The sequence below is a fragment of the Morchella importuna genome (assembly GCF_003444635.1).
Source record: "Morchella importuna strain M04M26 chromosome Unknown Morimp01GS030, whole genome shotgun sequence".
Classification (NCBI taxonomy): Eukaryota; Fungi; Ascomycota; class Pezizomycetes; order Pezizales; family Morchellaceae; genus Morchella; species Morchella importuna.
In genome coordinates this window covers 260,965-276,721 of record NW_025763427.1, presented here as the reverse complement: position 1 = coordinate 276,721, position 15,757 = coordinate 260,965, and the positions used below count along the sequence as shown (strand labels likewise).

The following is a 15,757-nucleotide window of genomic DNA, read 5'->3' as shown; positions in this document are numbered from 1 at the left end:
ATGTCCCCCAACCTCACCCTCTTCTCGGTAGCACACCCACCTTTGACCCGCCCTACCCGCTGCTAACCGCGCCTCCCCTCGACCTAGGTAAACGCGGTCCTCCTCCTGACCAACACGGGCACTCGCCTCCTCGCCAAATACTACCACCCCCCGCACTCCCCCGCCAGTAGCGCCCCGCCCTACCCCACGCCCGCCTCCCAGGCCGCATTCGAAAAGGGCCTCACCGAAAAGACAGCCACCGCCGGAAACGATATCATCCTCTATGACGGCCGCGTCGTCGTCTTCAAGACCGAGGGCGACGTCGTCCTCTATGTTGTTGGCGGCGCCGACGAGAATGAGCTCCTGTTATGGAATGCCCTACTGGCGCTCAGGGATACGTTGAGTATACTGCTAAGGTGTGTGTTTACCGTCTACTATCTTAGCTCAATTGCAAGGAGGCGAGGGTTGGGGCTGACGACGTGCGGCCGGTAGAAATACGGTGGATAAGCGCACCATCTTGGAGCACTTTGATGTTGTCTCACTGGCTGTCGACGAGGTTGTCGATGATGGCGTAATATTGGAAACGGATCCGGCGACGATTGCAGCACGGGTGACGAAGCAGCCCATGGAGGATGCGCCGAGTGTCAAGAACATTGACCTCTCGGAGCAGGGCCTTCTCAATGCGTGGGAATTTGGCAAGAGGCAGTTGGCGGATAGACTGAGGCAAGGATTGTAGAGGGGAAGAATAGGAAGAATAGGGAGAATATGAAAAGAAGAAGAACGAAGAGGAGTTCTTCTTGGAATTAAATATCTAAGATAACTAGCTATATAGATGATTTGGGATGATTATGTTTCTTTGTTTTCTTTTCTTGCTGAATGGCATTAGCAGTAGTACATACATGTACGCACATCTGTGTGCCGGGTGTAGATAGGTGGGTGCTTAATATGTATGTGTCTGTGGATAGATACATCGACCAAACAAACCTGCCCCGGTAGACAACACGCATTGGCCGAACCGCCGAGTGAGATCCAGTGATGAATCCTTTACAGAGCTCCTAACCCCTTTACATACTCGCCGGCACCATCTAAAATAGCCACATACCCTACCAGCGATCATTTCCGTAGCAGCAAAAAAGAAAAGAAAAAAAAGGCACAAGCTTATCAACAAAAATCACCCTACATAATAAGAAAACTGCCACGAGTGGCAGTAAGCAAGCATGCCTCAGTCCACCGCCAACTCCTTCCTTGCCCTCTTCTCATCCTCTACCACCAACTCCAGGGCCTTTAAGGCCTCCATCAGACTACAGCTCTCCTTCTGAATATACGCCGCATGCATCAGCACTGGCAGCCTCCTTAATGTCCGGCCCGAAAAGTCCGTACACTCCTCTGCGATGCGCCACAGCCTGCTCGACGCAAAGCAGGGCTGCGAGAAAAGTGTCAAGCTGGCTTCTTCGGCTGTGGCAATTTCTGTCTATCTAAACTCAGTGCACTCCTCTTTCTGAGGGGAGAAATTCGAAAATACGCTGCCATACCTGCTCATCAATCAGTCCGCAACGAATAAGTTCGTTGAGACACGTCCGTAGGATGGTGTAAACGGCTTGTGTTTTAGGGGCACCGACGTACTGCTTTATGTCTGCGCGGTCGAGGAAGGCAGGATCCATGGCTTCCAAGAGGTTTGAGGTTGTGAGCACGATCACCTACCGCCATTGTAGCCGGACTTTGGTCAGCTGCTGGTTCTGGTTGGGAGACATTTGTTTTAGAGAGCCGCTCTCACATTATTTTTGAAACGGAGTTTATCAAGTGCTGTCAGCAGTGCATTCACGACCCGGAGGGAGTCGGAAGGCTCGTTGCCGCTGGCGGCACCTTTTCGGGCTGAGGTGAGAGATTCGATTTCGTCTGTCCCTCCGAATATTACCTGTTAGTAACATTGACTAAATAGTAATAGTACCAATTGCTAGCACTACTACATGTAGTACTGTCCACTACTAACCGCTAGCCATTAACTAACCTATTAGTACCACAATAAATGTATCCTCGTCCGCCAGCATTTGCAGTATTTCATCAAACATCCTTCCCACGAGCTTACCCGACTCCGAGAACCACTTTGAAAATAAACTGTGGCTATTAATCTCCACGAGCTGGCAGTGCGAGAACCGTTTCGACAGCCGAATCGAGAGCTTCTGTGCTAACGCCCGACTTCGTAGATCAGTATTAATACATAGTCATGCAAGGTACATAGAGTACCCACCACAGACTCGTTTTCCCGGACCCCGGAGGCCCATGTAGCAATATCAGCCTGTTCCAAGTCACACACATAAAGTTGACCTTCTTATCCGCAAACAAAACTACCACCCACATACCAGTATATCAGCACAGCTACCCGCCTCGGCTCCCAGGAGCACTTACTAATACTTGATATAAAATGTAGCAACCCTTTCCTAATATCTGGTTCAAAAACCAGATACTCCCATAGTCCATCCAACGCTCTACTCGGCAGGACCAACACCCTCGAGCTCGGTGCCTCTTCACCCTCCTCGCCGCCTGTCCCACCAAGTACATCGGTCCCTTCATGTAGCTTATACGCGCACACATCTAGCAGTACCTCGTCAAGGTGTAGTATCTCCGCTGTCGACCCCGTAGCCTCAACTACTGTGATTATCTCCACGCTCTCCGAGATTAGTGGGGCATCTTCGAAGACTGTGATATTCTGCGCGAGGTGCAGGGAGATGAAGTTGGCGTTGAGCCATTCGTGGACGTAACGAATAATAGAGTCAGGGCGAATTGAGGCCTGCGGGAGAAGGCGGACTTCGAGGTGGAGTGTGGGGATACAGGGAACGCAAGAGTTATTGCTCTTCGAGGAGAGGAGCGGGATGGTCGGACATATTGCATGGACGGGTAGATCTGTGATCCTTGGAGTAGAGGGGACTACGTTTGGCTCCGCGGGTGGTGAGGGCAGGGAACTGTATATTGTTGCGTCTGTAGGGAGAGAAAAATTCCCGTCCATCTTGATAGTGTATGGTGGATGGTGGGTAGACTGATAAAGAATGGGCTGATAAACAGTGGGCTGATCTCGGAGGTCTCGAGATGAGTATTATGTTTCGGAGAGCTGGAATCATACTCACACGTGGCCAGTACCTAGGAATTCACCTATTCTAGCTTCTAAAGCTTATTTGGGGACATCTGCTGCTGCTCGGGTCCGTAGATCTTCATAAGATCGTCGCGCTACTAGTTATTCTAGCGAGTGATTTTTAGTGATCTGGAAATACCACTTCGATGATTATGGTTTAAGCGCTCCCTTCGCTTTCTACAAGGCGCACTGCTATGGGGATTCCCTTTGCTTTGGTCTCGAGCTCTAGTTCCGCATCTCTTCTAGCAAAGCTCGTCTTGAGCTCATGGGGAGGCTAGAGTTACCTACGCTGTGTGTGGGTTCAGTCGAGATTTATAATTACTCCCCTACCTACTAATCTACCAGAATGGGTCACGCTAGTAACGCACTAGTTTAATTAAGAAACTACACGTAGTAGCAATTTGAGCCTAATCCTAATACTAATAATATAAACAAACACTGACGAGTGATTACGGATTAACAAATACATTTTTTTTTTCACAGTGAAGAAACAGAGAAACAGAGAAAAGAAAGACAAACATAGACACAGAGACATAAACACCCTATTAACCAAGAAGAAGAAAACACCCATACGCCCCAGACCCTACACCTTAAATCAAGAAACGGAGGGGGAAAAGAAAGAAGGAAAGAGGAGAAGAAAGTAAGAAAGGAGTAAAGGAACGAAGAAAGGAGAGAAGAAAGGAAAAGAAAGGAAAAGAAAGGAAAAGAAAGAAAATAAGTACCATAAAGATAGCTGACTCTACTTGCGTGTTTAAAATCTAGGTTCTTAACATGAATACCAAATTCCAAATCGAAATTTACCGACAATACTTCTTATCCAAATTCCCGGCGCCGGTTCCACACGTGCACTGCACTACTACCTACCTTTACCATCAGAAGTTCATCAGCTTCAACCTCTTCTCAAATGGGCTCGTAACATGCTCGTCCTCCAAATCCTCCCATCTACCCCTCCGCTTCTTCCTTACCAGCAACTCCGGCGCTACGCTCGTCTCCTGCTCCTCTCCCAACTCCTCGAAAATCCTCCCGCCACTCCTCCAGCACGCGATCACACTCAGAGCCTTACTTCCGCCCTTCTCGAATGGGTTCTTTCCCTCTCTAATCATCCTATTGACAATCTCCACAAACCCGTGGGCAGTTGCAACTTCCAACTGCTGATACCCACGCTCCCCACTCAGACCCTCCTCACACCTTATTGCTAAAATAACGTCCTCACGCCCATACATGACGGCCTTCTGCTCCGCCGTTAACTTATTATTCTTCTCGACCGCCCGTAGATCAGCGCCTCGGACCCTCAATATCCTAACTACCTTAGCACGCCCTGCCTCCACCGCGCAGAAGATCGGCGTCTCATCATCAGTGTTACGCGCATCGATATCTGCGCCGGCTTCTAGCAGTACCTCACACATACGCTGGTCCTCGCGCTTCGCGGCTATGTGCAGTGGAGTCTCACCCTTATTATCGGGGGTGTTTAGCAGCGCCAGACACTCGTCGTCGCAGAGGATGTGGCGCATGCAATCTGGGGAACCTTTCTCCGCGGCATAGTGGAGAAGGGTTCTGTCTAGAGGAAGACGTAGCGGCAGCGCCATAGGAAGCAGCCAGAACGGGAGAGCTTTCGCGGTAAGGAGAAGAGAGAAGAGGTCGCTTGAATCGAGATACGTGGCGACCATGGTCAAGAGCTCGATGGGGATTTCCAGAAGGGGAGAGATGGAATCCGATGAGCTTGAAGATGGGGCCTCAAATTCGGGCTCGGGGGTGGCATTTGTGAATTCTAGGAGTAATGGGTCTGAGGAGCGGTGATTGTATGAGTGATACATAGTAGTTGATTGAAAGGCAAGTTTGGTCTAGGTTTGGATTATGAAGGCTGACTAGCTAGCTAGATGATAGAATTTATGAGGATCGAGGGTTCAAAGGTCAACAGTGAAAAGTTCAAAAACAAAGTAAGTGGGAGCACGCTGAGTTCGATCGATAGAGATTCCCACATAGAGGTTATACAGAGGGGTTAAATACAAAATTATTGTGTGTTTAGTGCGCACTTAAGCTCAATTAATGACACGACCACACCACCACGTGTCTCATCCATCGGCCGGAAGAAAAAAATAAATTTTTCTAAGCTCGAGTCTGTCTACTCCACTTTATTATCATGGAAAAGAAGTAAACTGAGAGTGAATGAAAGAACCTCCCATCGTTCTGTGACGTCGTTGATTTGATAGATCACAGCTACGCAGAGATTGCTCTACACTGCGCAGAAGTCTGTTACTGGTAACTAAGCGGCGCGTTGAGAAGCACTGTAGAGTTTTTACCCTAGTTAAATTTCCCCCTTCCTGGGATGCAACTGAAACGTTTGGGGGCAACAACTGAATGAGGGAAATGTGCGGGGGCCGGGAGAGCGCGCAATGGTCTCTATCTATCGCTCAAATTGTTTTACAACAACTCTGGCCGGGGGTCAGCTTTATGAAGCCTTGGAAACATCGTGGCGATTTGTGGGGAGTACCGATCACTGATCGAGTGATAGTGTGTGTATTGATGATCAGCTCTGCAAGATTTCTGTGCTTTGAAACAAAGGTCTAGGAACACCACTAGTCATAAGACAATCATTGGAGATACGGCTACTTCGTGTACATACATGTACCCACAACACAGTGGTCGAGTTGTAAGCCAGTAATATCATGATCACTATATTCAGGTTCTCTATATATACACACAACATCTCGCTGTCAATATCGAATATTTTCACTATAGCGGCACCAGATATCTCGAATTAATACAATAATTATTAAAGCATCTACCGGTACGTACTCTGCCGGTACTTGAATATACTACTGCACTCTCTCTAGATACCGGCCCAAGGCCAAACCTGGTACCATGATTCCACCCATACTCCCGAGTTTCAATTGCAATTGACCTCTCTTTACGTGTGCGCATTGAATATCATAGTGGCACGTACGCCGGCCGGACAAGGCTATCAGCCCTATATCGAGGACTAGTAATGTGCATTGTGCATACCCACCCTACATCATATAGGGTAAAGTGACATACTATGCAGCAGCACATATAGGTAGCTTCGGAGTATGAGTGCGCACAAAACCTACATGTAGATATGCCTGGCAGCTGGGCGGGACCGAAATTAAACAAACACTTAATCACGTGATTGTATGCAGCGGCTCTGGTAATCGGTAAGAACATAAAGGTATGACATGAACCCTCCCTGCACGCGCAGGCCGAGCACCCCGGAATCTCGCTAAAGAATTTACTCCGGATTTTGACGTTCCAACGACACTCGAGATATGTAGAGTACGCTTCTGTACGTACATACCGGTACAATGGCACTTACATGCTCCACTGCTCTGTGAACGAATTTGACGTTGTTTGGCACTCATCCCTTCGAGTAAACTGCCATAGCAACCAAGCGGCAAACAAACAAGCAACAGGCATCGTCGTCGCCTTCCCTTTCCCACCATACACAAGGCAACAACACTCCAACAGGCATTAATCCTGTTTGCCGCCAGTTGCACCTTGTGGGTATTTACGCATACACACTTTTATGCTCGATCTGAATATCACGCAGCTGAGCTCCTCTCTTCCTTCCTCATTGTTCATGTCGTCTTCAGAGACCATCTTCCCCTATATCAGCTCCCTCTACTCATACCTGAAAGGAGCAATCGTGGCTTCCACTGGTCTCGCCGTGCTCCTCTCGGCATTATTGTACTTTAAGCAATCGTACGTCATCACACGGCCGACTAGCACCCCTCCCCCCCAATCCCCCCACTGAAGCTAACAAATACACTGATAGAGAAATCATATATCCCCGATCAGTACCTGCTGGCGCACGGACAAGCGTGCCGACTCCCCAAGAATTCGGCATCGATGACTGGGAGACAGTGAAGCTCAAGACGCCGGATGGCGAGATGTTGAGCAACTTTCTCTTGCGCACCTCGAGGAGGCCGCAGCTGGGTGTTACTGTGCGGCCCTACTACATGCGCTTATCGTGATTATGGCGGGTTGTTGACGGGTGTTATCGCAGGTGCTCTTCATGCATGGAAATGCTGGCAATATTGTAAGTTTTAGCCAGCTCCCCACACGACTTCTCCCGTGTCACTGAGGCTGACATTGGACAGGGCCACAGGCTACCAATAGCCCGTGTTTTTAGTGAGCAAATGGGGTGCCATATCTTCATCTTATCCTACCGAGGGTAAGTTCTGTCGATCTTCGCCTTCTTATTATAAATAAGGCCCCCGTATTCACTGCGCGCGAACTTACCTACATGTAGATATGGGCACTCTACCGGCCGTCCTTCTGAGAAGGGTCTGATGATAGATGCCCAAACAGCCCTTAATTACTTACTTACTAACCCCTCCACCGCCGGAACTTCGATCTTCATCTACGGACAGTCCCTCGGTGGGGCCCTCGCTATTCAACTAGTCGCAAAGAATCAAGACAAGGTCGCTGGTCTTATTCTCGAGAATACTTTCCGTTCAATCCGGACGCTTATTCCAACCGTTTTCCCTCCCGCGAAGTATCTGGCGAGGCTGTGCCATCAGATTTGGCCCAGCGAGGCCACACTTCCAGCAATCAAAGGAGTGCCGGTTCTGTTCCTCAGCGGCTTGAAAGACGAACTTGTTCCGTATGTTTCCGCTTGGTGGCTATTTCGTTTCATCTATGAGCTTCTACGGGGTGTTTTGATTGGAAGGTTGATGAAACATGCTGACACGAGACAGACCATCTCACATGAAAACCCTGTACGACGTGTGCACATCCACAAAACTCTGGCGCGAACTCCCCGAGGGGACACATAATGACACCTGCGCGGAAGAAAACTACTTCGATTACATTTATGATTTTATCAGCGACATTACATCCGGTCATTCTATGGATGAAATAAAGCCTGCATCAGATGATGTCAAAAAGATCTAAGACATGCATGATGACTTCCTGATATGCGCAAAAGTTTGAACCATTAGCTTCCACGGTATTCACGGCGCTATTGGAGACAAGGCGATTGTATGCATTGCACTTATCCTTGGTATATACCGACTGCTGGCAGAATTTTTATTTTCCCTTCATCTGTCGACAGCTCTTTTCTTTATTCGCTCTGTATTTTTATACCCTTCTAATCGTACTACATCGTTTCGTAATGTAGATATCTTCCTTTGAAAGTGGGGGGATGATTAGAACTGATAGATAATTGAATGGTTGGTACACTCATCTGAACTTTGTGCGCAATTGATTTATAGAGGCTTTGACAAGGATTAGTATCCTAGCGTAGATCAGCCTTTGTGATTCAATTCCAACCCCTAGGTTGCGCCTTGTTATTGTTGTATCATGTACTGACGTGTAAAGAGACGACGAAGTGCACATGTATAATGCACCCCTTTCCAGGAGTTAATAAGCTAGCGTAACGATACGGTATCAGGTTGAATGCAATCGTAGGGCTCTCATAGCCCATCACTCGAGTAGTTCCAGTGACGAGAGCACACGTACATAATTCTCTGCGGGTAGCCTTCCGGTGGGTGGGAACGGCGTCTTAAGGTACCATAAGGGTTGCAATTGATAGCGATGCTGACTATATAGTGGGGAATTGCATAGCCCGTGGAATATTATATTGGACCTGATGTGGTAGACTTGGGGGAAAAAGGTGGAAGAAGTACTTTGATGAAAGTGGAAGCGGGGGTGGTTGCGGTTGCGGTTGTGATGAATCGCTTTAATCTATGCGATGTTTGACCAAGCGAAATTTTCTTCCTCGGGAGGCTGTGTAGTCATCTCTTCACAAGTCGGGTAGCTTGATAAACCAACACCGGGGGCCAGGTGAGCTGAGTACGTGAACTGAGTTAAGTATTGCTTAGCGGGTCGATCTAATTTTTTTTTTTTTTTGAGGTTGATATTTCTATTTAGGTCAGAAAATCGAGCTCTTTCTCGAATGATGCCATCAAGTCATAATATATCACTCGTCGCCATGGGTTCTTTTCTTTTTGAGGGCTGGATTGTCATGCAAGAGATGTGATTGATGCGGATACTGAGTTTCCCACAAGTTGGGTGGAGTTTAGGGACGCTGGGGATTGTTTTTCCAGGCTTTATGGCCCACAAATTGGATGATCCACTTTTTCTAATGCTTTATCACAAAGGTCTCATTGATTCCTCCATGATGTTCCACAGATACTGTCTCGAAGCTCTTCGATGGACAACTCCTGCTTAGTTGGGGCATCTGATACGTTTTCAGACCGATATCAGCGCGGACGCACTCGACGTCATATATCATGCTATCCTATCTTAAACATCATAGGCAGGGAGATGTCAGCGGTCAACAACTAAAACTTCTCACAGGGTAAATGCACGTTTGTTAGTGTCCTTAAATAGGCTGTATCAGCAACACCCTTGATGGGTATTAAAAGAATTTCTACACAGGCCGGTATCGTACGGTTAACATATGAATGAACGCCCCATGATCATATATATGAACCTATTACCAGCATCATCTTGGAGATTCTTTATCCGGATCTACCAGATTTTAAAACAAACTAAACTGTCAGCAGGAAAGTTTACTCCACCCATAATTCTCAAAAAAAGCATCTCATATGCCCCTAGCTTATACTGGACAATTGCTTGGGATGCCATTCGTGTAAATTTCTGCAGGCTGTAAGACATCTGAGAAACTAGAAGATATTGTGATAAATCGTGATATGCCACCATTAGGATGGCTCTCCCAAACTTGTTTTGGATATCAGAGGGGGCTGTATATGTATGTGTGCGTGGATGGCAGTTTCCTGCGAGAACACGTTATCAACATCAAAATCCATAGCCAGCACCATCGCAAGCGCCAGCCTTAGATTCACTATTTCATTCCCTCGGATCCATCTGATAATCCTATCTCCACTGGATCCTCGTATTAAAGTACACCATAAAGCGAGGAGAAGCAGTATGTAGGACGACGTAGATCATGATGGAATTAACTAAGACAAATCTGCACATCCACAGTACTGCGCACCGGGGTACGGCGGCTATTGGGCCAATATACAGGGGCCTAGTTGGCTTTCAACCTGTAGACCGGATTTTACGTGTAGTTTTGAGCCTTGTGTTGTCGTACTGACGTGAGAAAGTGCACATAAAATTAAGAACATATCCTCTCATACAAGCGATCGGAACGATCCGGTTGTGATGCCCCGCCTTATAGTTTATACTTTAGGAATTAGCGAACCTTTCGTTCCTAGGAGACGTATAACAATATTGACACTTTGCCATCGAGTCGGGTGGCTTCGCGCAACTGCTAAACTGTAGGAAGGCTGCGGATTTGGGAACTGTGTTAGAAGTTATGGACGCTACTGTACGACTAGCTACTACATGTAAACTAATTCCCAGAGTAATATCTTCTCGGAGAATTGAAATTTGGTGTTGATGTCTCCCCCTCAGAAGAATCCTAGAATTTGAGGTCAGTTCAGTCATAAAATATCACTCGATTTCATAAAGCGTTTAACGTTAATATATGGATCTCGAGTGCAGAAGGGTACACCCGCATGTGGTTACTGTATTTTAGTATTATTAGTAGTGCAAATGTCGTGTTTAGCATCTGATCTGATATATGTAGGGAAGTATATCGTATATATGCGGTCAATTAATCCGGCCTCTCTGTATTTCATGCAGTACCACAATTACAAACCCCTATATCTTTTGTGGTGTGTTAACATGTTAGCTACATTCATGTGTGCTTGAAGGGTGTATCTATCTAACTAAATATATACATGTACCTTGTAGAGCTAGGGGTTAAACAAATTTGACCGTTCGTTAAAGGCGACCAAGCTGTTCGCTGCATGCAATTCTCTCCCTCGTTCTTCTATCGACACTCGAAGGTTATCTGGACACCAAGCAGCTATTAAACGTTAAACTCTAGCCAACGCTCTTTATATAAAGCTGGATGTCTTGTGAACCCGCCTTGAGCGCTTCGTTGTTTGTCGAAGTATATATTCTTGTGTCGGGACATATATATTGTATTCATGTGATATCACTCGACACCGGTACTTACCGATGCTCTGCCAAAGTCATGAGGTAGCAAGCTTGAGGTCTTTAATTTATATCAGTGTAGGAAATGCGTTAGTTAGTACTATTAGTTATTCTGCTCTGGCATATCTAGGGATGTAGACTAACTAGGAATCTTTTACTATTAACCACGGGTAGCCTTTTGAATTTCACTATTGTCCTGAGACCTGTCTATGAATCACGCCAATGGGAACGACTGCATAGCGCGGCGCCTATTATCCTGATATTATGCAATTATTATGACGCTGCTGCTCGGTAAACGCTTTTTCAAGGCCACCTTGCCCACGTATTGAATTCCATACCCCCAGAATAATAACGAATTACCTATCATTAAAGATTATATAAAAGCTCTATGCAATCTAGCTGCCAAATCCATCTCAAATCTTTCCTCCGCACATGGCCCTTCTCGTATCTCTTTCATCATATCCGTTCCCGGTCGAAAATCATGCTCAAATACTGGTTCCCCAGCACCTCTCATGTTCGCAAGCACAGACTGCCGAAAGTGCTACTGCAAAAGCTGACTAGAGGCACGATGAGGATCCGCCGGATTCCGACACACCATATCAAGCGTTCGACCATGGAGACCACAATCTTGTAGTTATCCTTTTTACAGTGAGTATAAATAATGAATCTCGTCAAAATACTTACATCTGGGTTCACCGAGACCAAATACTGATCAAACAGTGAATGAACATGTTCACCGAGAAGAAATCTATTCTGGAGCGAGTTAATTTTCGAACCCAGAGGGTCGTCCAGGTCTATGACCCATCGCCCGTAATTCCACTCGATCCAGAGATTCTCTCGTTTGCTCGTGAGTGCGTTATGTTTCAATGAGCCGTCACACGGCACAAGATATCGGCCTGATTTTTTTTAATCAGCTGGATACCAATTACTGAGGTCAGTGTTTGCTTCAATGGTTTGAAGCTACGGAAGGACCATGTGATGAGTTCTATATTGATATTATTATTTTGAGCATGAGGCCATGAGCGGGACAATTGAGCAAGCACCAAACCCGGAATGTGGAAATCTAAGAGGTAAGCAGATTCCATAGTTTAGGTTTCAATTGAATTACCTGGAAAACCATATCAACGGCTGCATGTAGAGATTGAAAATACGGAACAATCTCGACGTAGCCAAGAGAAAGGCCAGAACTAAAAATGAACGAAAAGAATCAAACTTTTATTAAAACTCTAACATATAATGTGTTATACAGGCTAGACATAGACCGATATAATAGGCCTGTCATTATGGGGGTTGAAAAGGGCTAGGGAGAACTTTGAAGTTTTCAGGGGATCTCATGCAAAAGCAATCACCACCCATACACAGCGGCAGCCTTCGCAGTGGCAGCCTTCGCAGTCGCAGCCAAACCTCTAGCAACTGCAGGCAGGCGAACCATAGTTCCTGCGAATGACATCTCGACCTAGTTAAACACACAATTAACTGTCAGCAGCAACACCTCCCGCCAAAAAATAATAATAAAAAAGAGAGGTTTGAGAAATTGTAACCTCTTCGATAGCCTCTGGGGGTGGGAATACAACGTTTGCTGCCGTGAGACTCTTGATGCGTAGAACGGCCGCGGGGACATGGGCGCGGAAGAGGGATGTTGAAATTGTTGCGGCGGTGTGTACAGAGAGAGACTTTAGGACGGGCATTTTGTGTGTTTTTGTTTTTTTGTTGGTGGGGTGTTTGTTTGTGGGGTGTTTGTTTGCGAGGATCTACTTATGACAATGGTGGAAATAGCGAGTGTTGCTGCCCGTAACGAATGTGTTGATTGATACAAGACGTCGAGGAGGAATAGTGGTTGTTAGTGGTAGTTGGGGAGGCGGGGGGCGGGAGACGGGAGACAGGGAAAGCTAAGAACACATTATGGTATTTGTAGTTTACTGGTTTCTCGAGGTGGAAGAAAAATTCTATTTCCATCAACGTTACCAAATCCCAAAGACCAGCCCAGCCCAGTCCCTAAAGAGTTTCAAGATGCCATGTCCCAAATGAGTAAGGTTAGTTATATATGGTGTCAATGATCCAAATGCAACATTTCTCCCCACCACCCCAGTCTAACCAGATCCAAATATCCGTGCCGCCGCATAACCGCGACCGCAAACTATTATTTCCGCACGCGCGCAGCACACATTAACGTACAAGTCCCGCCCTTAAACCCCCAACCCCAAAGTTTGAAAGAAGAAAAAGAAAAGAAAAGAAACGCCTCCTTTAATTGCTTCCCTTCCCCTCCCGGAACAAGAAAAAAAAAAGAATAGTAGTAATACTGACTAAGTAGTGGATAAGGCAGTGACAGCAGCAGCAGAAGTGGCAGCGGCAGTAATGTACGGCCGGATAGTACTCCTTAGTAAAGAATAGAAGGGGGAAAAAATGAATAAAAAAACTCCACAGATGATAAAGGAGGAAGAAAGCCTAAGATACAGAAGCAAGCCATCCCAACGAATAAGAAGATATAAAGAAAGAAGAGTAGGAAATAATAAAGAAACCGTTAGAAACAGAGATAACCCCTCCCCCACAACAAAAGCTGACACCTATTTTTTCCCCAAATTGTTGTACGACAGCCTATCTTTCCTGCTGATCTACACAAGGTTAAAAAAGAAACCCCCTTTCCTCCAGTGCCATATAATTAAACCTCAAATACCACTGATACTGAGGATCATTTTGGTAAATGTAGGAGTATATATATTGTTTAGAGAAACATCAAATCTCTTCACTAAGCAACACTAACTGCCGCCATTAGTCCCTGTTACAAATAGGAAACAAAAGATAAAAAAGTTTTGAAATCAAGAGTTTCTAGATTGCACCAACCTCCTCTGTTTCTTAACCGGGGGTTCCCCCTCCCTCCTTCTGCCGCCTCGGCCCCTGCCCCCTCCGCGGCCACGACTAGGCGTGGTAGCGTGAGGGTCTATCTCCATACTGTCCTCAAGTCCCGCACCCTTCATTGTGTCGGCGCGCCGTCTTTTCCCACCGGTCTTGACAGCTGATTGCGGCGCTGTAGCGGGTGTTGGCATCACTTCATCCCCTGAATCTCCATCATGTCCAGCCTTTTTACGGCCGCCACGACCCCGTGGTTTCTTCTCGCCTTCGCCTTCCTGGAGGAATACTTGTGGCTGGTATTTCCGGAGCCAGCAGTACACGCTCATTGGGTTACGGGGGTCGGACTCAGTCTTTGATGACGGCGATGTTTCAAGGTTCGTTGGTATCTCGCCGCCCAGGTTCTCATCAATATTATAGTAGAAAGCCTCTTCCTCCTCCAGGGACATAAGGAACGGCGACGGGTCACGCAGATACGGCGGGGTGTGTCCAGGTGCCGGGTAAATATCGGCCAATGAGATGGGCTTCCTTGGTGGCGTCTGCGGAGGCGGATGTTCTGCGTTGTCAAGGTCCTCCATGGTCTCATCGACTGGCTCCTGCTTCACTCCCGCCGCGGCCGCAGTTGCAGCAGCCGCGGAGTCGATGGCCTCCTGCTTGGCCTGCTCGGCGGCCATGCGAGCCTGCTCGACCGCCTCCTTGCGCTCCGCGTCCGCTTTCATCTGATCACGAACGTACCGAGGGGGTGTCCCGGGAATCCCGCGCTTGTAGTTTGTCTCCCGGATCTCCTCCAGATAGGCTTCGCGGTCATCATCGTCGTCCATGTCGTCGTCCTCGTTGTCTGAATCCCGGTCGCGGCGGTTATGGGCGTTGAAGTCGCCTTCGTTGTCAGAGTCGGACGAGGTCGAGGACGTATCCGCATCCATAGCTTCCACCTTCGCTTGCAGGGCCCCATTGACAGGGGGGTCGAGAAGAAGTGCCTCCTCGTCTACGATCTCATCCTGCGGGATTGTGGCAAGTAGAGTAGGCGAGAGGAAGCGAGTTGGCGTTGGACACGACGGTGAGCCGAGGTTGAAGCGGCGCTCTTTGGGGATGTGAGTCGAGGAGTTGAGGTCAACGAGGAGGTCGAGAAGGCGACTGGAGGAGAGAGTGGATTGGTCAGTACGGGACCACACCATAGGAAGGGGGGCAGAGGGGGTAGAATTGGGAGGCAAACGTGTTTTCCTCCAGTATTCGCCGTACGGCTGCTTTCGCGGTCTGTTCTTGCTTGAAGAGCTCGTCGGAGCGTTTCATGGACTGGTGGAATTTGAAGCGGAGCTTGCGGTATTTCTTCCTGTAGACGATGATGGCAGCACTGTCAGCGCACGTAGCGAGGGGGAGGCCATTGTTTCCCAAGAGTGCTGTACTTGTATGATTTATAGTGAGCTTTGTCACCTCCACCGGAGGTGCCATGTTCTGTAGACATTGCTTGCTGGTAAGGGTAGAAGGTTTGGTTAATGCCGAGGAGGGAGCGAGAGTTTGGATCGTGGGTGAGGGAAAGAAAGGGATGGTGGTTTACTAGGTGAGGGTGATTAGAGAGATAAAGGTACGAAACAGGGGGATGGTGAGGTGAGACGAATGGAAAGAGAGGGGGGCAAGGTGGGTTTAGGTCATAGGCAGGCGATGCCGTCGTGCGTTTCGTCTCTCTCCCGACTGTTGTTAGTTATTAATTGTTCTCACGACACGCCAAGCCACACAGCGCGCCCTAGTTCTATTTAGCATGCGGTACCTTGACGTTGCTGTGTGGCTGACGGTTGTCACACAGCCACCATATATCTC

General features: G+C 47.6%; 6 protein-coding genes across 6 annotated transcripts; 2 read left to right on the top strand and 4 right to left on the bottom strand.

The window, feature by feature from the left end:
* LAJ45_08538 (uncharacterized protein) lies at positions 1 to 715 on the top strand (the record flags this gene model as incomplete). The annotated part of the gene is made up of 3 exons (XM_046118088.1): positions 1 to 27; positions 88 to 395; positions 472 to 715. The coding sequence occupies 3 exons, from the start codon at positions 1 to 3 to the stop codon at positions 713 to 715; spliced, it is 579 nt and encodes a 192-aa protein (XP_045968686.1).
* Positions 716 to 1,201: 486 nt separating this feature from the next.
* On the bottom strand, positions 1,202 to 2,983 carry LAJ45_08537 (uncharacterized protein; the record flags this gene model as incomplete). The annotated part of the gene is made up of 6 exons (XM_046118087.1): positions 1,202 to 1,450; positions 1,512 to 1,676; positions 1,754 to 1,875; positions 1,988 to 2,175; positions 2,228 to 2,324; positions 2,386 to 2,983. The coding sequence occupies 6 exons, from the start codon at positions 2,981 to 2,983 to the stop codon at positions 1,202 to 1,204; spliced, it is 1,419 nt and encodes a 472-aa protein (XP_045968685.1).
* Positions 2,984 to 3,978: 995 nt separating this feature from the next.
* LAJ45_08536 (uncharacterized protein) lies at positions 3,979 to 4,920 on the bottom strand (the record flags this gene model as incomplete). The annotated part of the gene is made up of 1 exon (XM_046118086.1): positions 3,979 to 4,920. One exon carries the CDS (start codon positions 4,918 to 4,920, stop codon positions 3,979 to 3,981), a length of 942 nt encoding a protein of 313 aa, XP_045968684.1.
* Positions 4,921 to 6,647: 1,727 nt separating this feature from the next.
* On the top strand, positions 6,648 to 8,017 carry LAJ45_08535 (uncharacterized protein; the record flags this gene model as incomplete). The annotated part of the gene is made up of 6 exons (XM_046118085.1): positions 6,648 to 6,823; positions 6,897 to 7,065; positions 7,128 to 7,160; positions 7,222 to 7,295; positions 7,374 to 7,727; positions 7,822 to 8,017. The coding sequence occupies 6 exons, from the start codon at positions 6,648 to 6,650 to the stop codon at positions 8,015 to 8,017; spliced, it is 1,002 nt and encodes a 333-aa protein (XP_045968683.1).
* Positions 8,018 to 12,440: 4,423 nt separating this feature from the next.
* LAJ45_08534 (uncharacterized protein) lies at positions 12,441 to 12,783 on the bottom strand (the record flags this gene model as incomplete). Its single annotated transcript, XM_046118084.1, has 2 exons — positions 12,441 to 12,551; positions 12,637 to 12,783. The coding sequence occupies 2 exons, from the start codon at positions 12,781 to 12,783 to the stop codon at positions 12,441 to 12,443; spliced, it is 258 nt and encodes an 85-aa protein (XP_045968682.1).
* A 1,045-nt stretch (positions 12,784 to 13,828) lies between these two features.
* On the bottom strand, positions 13,829 to 15,404 carry LAJ45_08533 (uncharacterized protein; the record flags this gene model as incomplete). The annotated part of the gene is made up of 4 exons (XM_046118083.1): positions 13,842 to 13,851; positions 13,937 to 15,076; positions 15,156 to 15,272; positions 15,346 to 15,404. 4 exons carry the CDS (start codon positions 15,402 to 15,404, stop codon positions 13,842 to 13,844), a joined length of 1,326 nt encoding a protein of 441 aa, XP_045968681.1.
* Positions 15,405 to 15,757: the final 353 nt, after the last annotated feature.